The sequence below is a fragment of the Rosa chinensis genome, chromosome 6 (genome assembly GCF_002994745.2).
Source record: "Rosa chinensis cultivar Old Blush chromosome 6, RchiOBHm-V2, whole genome shotgun sequence".
NCBI lineage: Eukaryota > Viridiplantae > Streptophyta > Magnoliopsida > Rosales > Rosaceae > Rosa > Rosa chinensis.
Window position 1 is genome coordinate 48500417 of NC_037093.1, and position 4637 is coordinate 48505053.

General features: G+C 40.0%; 1 protein-coding gene across 1 annotated transcript; it reads right to left on the minus strand.

The window, feature by feature from the left end:
* Positions 1-788: 788 nt before the first annotated feature.
* Positions 789-4389, minus strand: LOC112173444 (glycine-rich cell wall structural protein 1.8). Its single transcript, XM_024311068.2, has 8 exons — positions 4142-4389; positions 2782-2862; positions 2612-2700; positions 2399-2473; positions 2144-2244; positions 1909-2049; positions 1717-1779; positions 789-1571 (listed from the first exon to the last, which is right to left on the minus strand). Exons 1-8 carry the CDS (start codon positions 4262-4264, stop codon positions 1090-1092), a joined length of 1155 nt encoding a protein of 384 aa, XP_024166836.1. The 5' UTR covers positions 4265-4389; the 3' UTR covers positions 789-1089.
* Between the last annotated feature and the right edge of the window lie 248 nt (positions 4390-4637).

A 4637-nucleotide genomic window follows, 5' to 3' on the forward strand; every position in this document is an offset into this window, starting at 1 on the left:
CGAAATAAGAGATTCATCAAATGGTTCCAGCGACAGAGCACAATTGGACAACATTGACTAAAACAACAATAATTGAAACACGCGCTCACAATACACTATCGGGTGCGTTGTCCCATGACAACGTTAACGCACCCATGACAACGTTCGAACACCTTACATCCTCCATCTGGACCAACGTATAGCACAATGAGCATCCATATGGGGCACATTTCGTAGTTAGTATTTGTAAAAGCACTTTTTTGACAATTTACTTTCTTTTTCAGTATCTTACATCTCATATTTACAGTTCACATTATAAAAAGCAAAACTTAAAATATCAAAAAAATAAAACATAGTGTGAATTGTAAAATGAGAAGTGTAAATTTCACTCCCCTTTATTAAGTCCCTTCAAAACTATACTATTTGCAGGGACCTTTGATCGTACCAATAGTTAAGTCCCTTCAAAACTATTTGCAGGGGACCGTTGATGGTACCAATGCACAGTTTCTACAATTAGAACATTGTTAGATGCATTTGGCTTCCATAATAAATCTTCAAGCACATCTAGCAGATACCAATGTGCTCTTATAGTATCACCCAATTTCCAAACAACAAAAGCCATGAAAGAACCGGGGCTACCAACCCTAAGCTTCTATGGATTGGTCTGTCCTGCTTAATCTTCTCCCATTCATCTCACTTATTCCTAGGCTAACCACCTACTTGATGATACAACACTTTCTTCCTTTTTTTCTTGTTGATATAGGACATGAATAGTAGGAGGCAGCATGGGTTTTAAAGAAATCAAGATATATATTGTAAGGAAGCTCTAAATACAATATTGCCAACAATAAATTGTGAAATGAATTACAGCAATACCAAAACCGACCATTTTTCACTTGGCTAAATGCAACCAAAACAAGCCTGCCCATGTCCACATGCACTTATCAACATAATGCAGGAGCAGCAAAACATCAAAATAGAAACTGTTCTAACAACGCCAAATATTGTAAGCCACATTTCACGCTATTCAAACAGCATTCTGATAAAAACTCACCCTCATGGGCAAAAGGCATGCACATAGCGAAAGCAAAAAATATCACCTACTGTGAGTTATGCCTGGTTCACACCACCCCTAGAGCGTCCACCCATCCGTCCCCTCCCACGACCATATCCTCTGCCCCCTTGACCTCTGCCTCTTTCATAACCACCAGTACCCCTGTCATAACCACCGGTACCTCTGTCATACCCACCAGAACCTCTTTCATAGCCACCAGCACCTCTATCATTCCCACTGGCACCTCTTTCATAACCAGCATTTCTATCATAACCACCAGGACCTCTATCATTTCCACCAGCACCTCTTTCATAACCAGCATTTCTATCATAACCACCGGCACCTCTATCATTTCCACCAGCACCTCTTTCATATCCAGCATTTCTATCATAACCACCGGCACCTCTTTCATAGCCACCTGAACCTCTTTCATAGCCACCGGCACCTCTTTCATAGCCACCTGAACCCCTTTCATAGCCACCTGAACCCCTTTCATAGCCACCTGAAGGTCCTGAACCTCTTTCATAACCACCAGAACCTATAAGAATAGCAAATCCAACACATTTAGTCCATCATTAGACCAGCAACATAGGTAATATAAAATGAACATATGGGCCAAATGATTGTACACACATTGGTCTAAAACTTATTAAACGTGTATAACCACATGGAAGTTAACTTACCACGATTGGGCCAACTTCTGCCTCGTCCACCACCTCTTCCCCGATTTGGATACCCACCATTATCTATCAGAAAAGAAGTGCAAGTCAATGGCATGTTGGCATTCATAAACCATACAGGCACTTCATGAAACTATGAGTAAATGAAAATAGAAACTTTCGGTGCCCAATGGCTTCCATAAACATTTACTATACCTTGATAGCTTCCATAACCACCTCCTTGATAGTTTCCATATCCCCCTTGATAGTTGCCATATCCACCTTGATAGTTGCCGTATCCTCCACCTCTGCCACGACCTCTGCCTCTACCACGTCCCCGTCCTCGACCATATGAATCTAAAAATCATATGAATGACACATGTTGATATTTAGAAAAGAAAAAAGATGATTCAAAACAGGTGCACACTTGATAAGTTGTCAATGGCATCACCTTCATTGACAGCATTGTATGGACCACGAGCTTGTCTTGGTTGCTGTTGTTGGTAATTGGGCTGTGGCTTTGATTGGTCTAGGGGAGATGGAGCTTGATATCTATGGAAAAGCAACATGGCCAAAAAGATCAAGTTAGTAAAATAGGAAGGAAAGTTTCCATCAGATCGATATCTTTATGCATATATCGCAGAGACAATAATCAAGGTTATAGAACACAATCCAATTCACCATCCAAGAGCACTTCAGAACTTACCCCGCAGAAGTTGTGTTTAACTCCTTAGTTGATAGTGTAATTGAAATCATTGACACATGGCGAGTCATCTCCACACTGCAAAACATATTAATACATGCATGAATTTAACAGAGCAACAAAGGCATAAACATGTGGAGATTATGCACAAAAAATCTTTTTGGTCATCTACACAAAACATATCCATTATCAAAATATTGGACAAGAAAGACTTACGGTACAAGACCCTCCTCAATAGGTTCCCATACATCAGTTATGCTTACAGAGCTGATGGCAGTATCTTGATGCAACATTGGAACCCTCTTCTGTTAAGACACGTATGACGGGTTATTTGTGAACTGGGAAGTAAGAAACAGGGGGCAGAGAAGATGTTTCAAGATAAAGACCTTTATGATTTCAGCAATAGCCACTGTCTTGCTGATTGCCTGTCCCATTGCTTTCAAGACAATTTCGTTGACTTGTTTATCCTAAAAAAAAAAAGTAACAAGCTGTACTATATCAGCTCATACCTTCAGATTGATAGAAAATAATCACAATCAACTGCACATGCAACCCATTCAATCTTTGCATAACAAAAGGAGAGGGAAAAAGCTCCTGAGCATTCCATAGAAAGCAACTCATGGTCTATAGCAGTATATGTATCACATATTTAATTTAATCATTGTTCTTAACATGACAATCCTGTTGCAAAAAAAGATATAGTGATCAAAGAACAAAAAAAGAAAGACTAACTACCAAATAAGTCTAGCCCAAGAATCAGGTAAGGATGTGGAACCCAGTGAGAGGCTGTATTTCAATGTAATAGTTACCTTAATATGGAAGGTAATAAGATTAAGGCCTTACTTTCACAAAAACAATTGCTGGCTTCTTTATTAGATAAATCTTGTTTAATAGAAAAAAGCAAGCAGACCTTTCCCTGGTGAAAAAGAAAAAAGAAAAAAAAAAGACAATTGTCCCGGAAGCAATGGAAAATAATACCCTTACCAAAGAGGCCTGGTGGCATGTGATAAATAAATCAGAAAGCTGGTATCACAATTGAGCCCCTACTAACCATACGCCTAAGGATCCTAAAAACTGATCGAGGATTCTGCATTTTGCAGTCATATCTGCAATACTCAAATACACATGCACTTTACACAATTGCTTTGTTGGTAAATTGAGTTATTGCCACAAACATGCAGACCAAGACCTAACCACTCCCCATTGAAATTAACAGAACTATTTTTATCTAAACAGATGATTTCTGGCCCGGTGAATAGGGTTAACACTCATGAATGACCTTTCTCATGATTACAAGGCCATGAACACAAAACTAACAACAAACTTTCCATATGGCTCAGCCGCAATATTAAACAGGAAACCGATAGCGCACTTTTTCACTATACACAACCGGAGGAATCAAAAACCTAATCAATTTCAGCCGCAATATTACACAGGAAACCGATAGCGCACTTTTTCACTATACACAACCGGAGGAATCAAAAACCTAATCAATTTCAGCCGCAATAGCGCACTTTTTCACTATACACAACCGGAGAATCAAAAACCTAATCAATTTCAGCCGCAATATTAAACAGGAAACCAATAGCGCACCTTTTCACTATGCAAAACCGGAGGAATCAAAAACCTAATCAATTTAGCAAAAAATACCAAAATGCTACATACAACAATCTAAAAGCGAAAAGCCGAAATTCGAAAACAATCCATGCAAAAAAGAAGAGCGCGAGAAGAGAAGAGAAGAGGAACCTGGAGCTGAGTGGTGGCATAGCTGATGTAGTTTCTGATGGCGCCCTGGGTGGTGATTCGGATCTCGTTCTCGCTGATTGGGAGCTCCGGCTTCGGCTTCTCGACTCTCCGGTAGCTTTCCATTCCGGAATTTTAGGATTGCGGAGGCTGGGAGTTGGAATGGAGAGAAAACCCTAAAACCCTAGCAGAAGAGAGAATGGGAGCGACACAGTGAAAGTTGAGAGGGGCGAGTGAGATACTGAGAGACGGTTAAAAAAGAGGGAGTGAATTGCCCAACACGCACATTACCTACCCAATCAATATCAAGCCCAGGCTCCAGGCCCAACCGCACACGATTTGTGCCTTTTTTACGTGTCACCGTCTCCGCCAACTCCCATCTCACAATACTGACAATAGGTTATCCTTTTCGCTAATTTTAGGAATAAAGGTGAAACCGCGTAACACCTTTTTTTTTTTATTAAAAAGGCGAATTTTTTTTTTTTTTGATTAAAAAGGC

Bases quoted from the DNA above. Each gene is read 5' to 3' on its own strand.
- LOC112173444 (XM_024311068.2), bottom strand. From the start codon at position 4,264: ATGGAAAGCTACCGGAGAGTCGAGAAGCCGAAGCCGGAGCTCCCAATC. The intron at 2,863-4,141 runs GTTCCTCTTCTC...TTTTTTTTTTAG, and splicing joins ATGCCACCACTCAGCTCCAG to GATAAACAAGTCAACGAAAT. The intron at 2,701-2,781 runs GTCTTTATCTTG...GTGTCTTAACAG, and splicing joins CTATTGCTGAAATCATAAAG to AAGAGGGTTCCAATGTTGCA.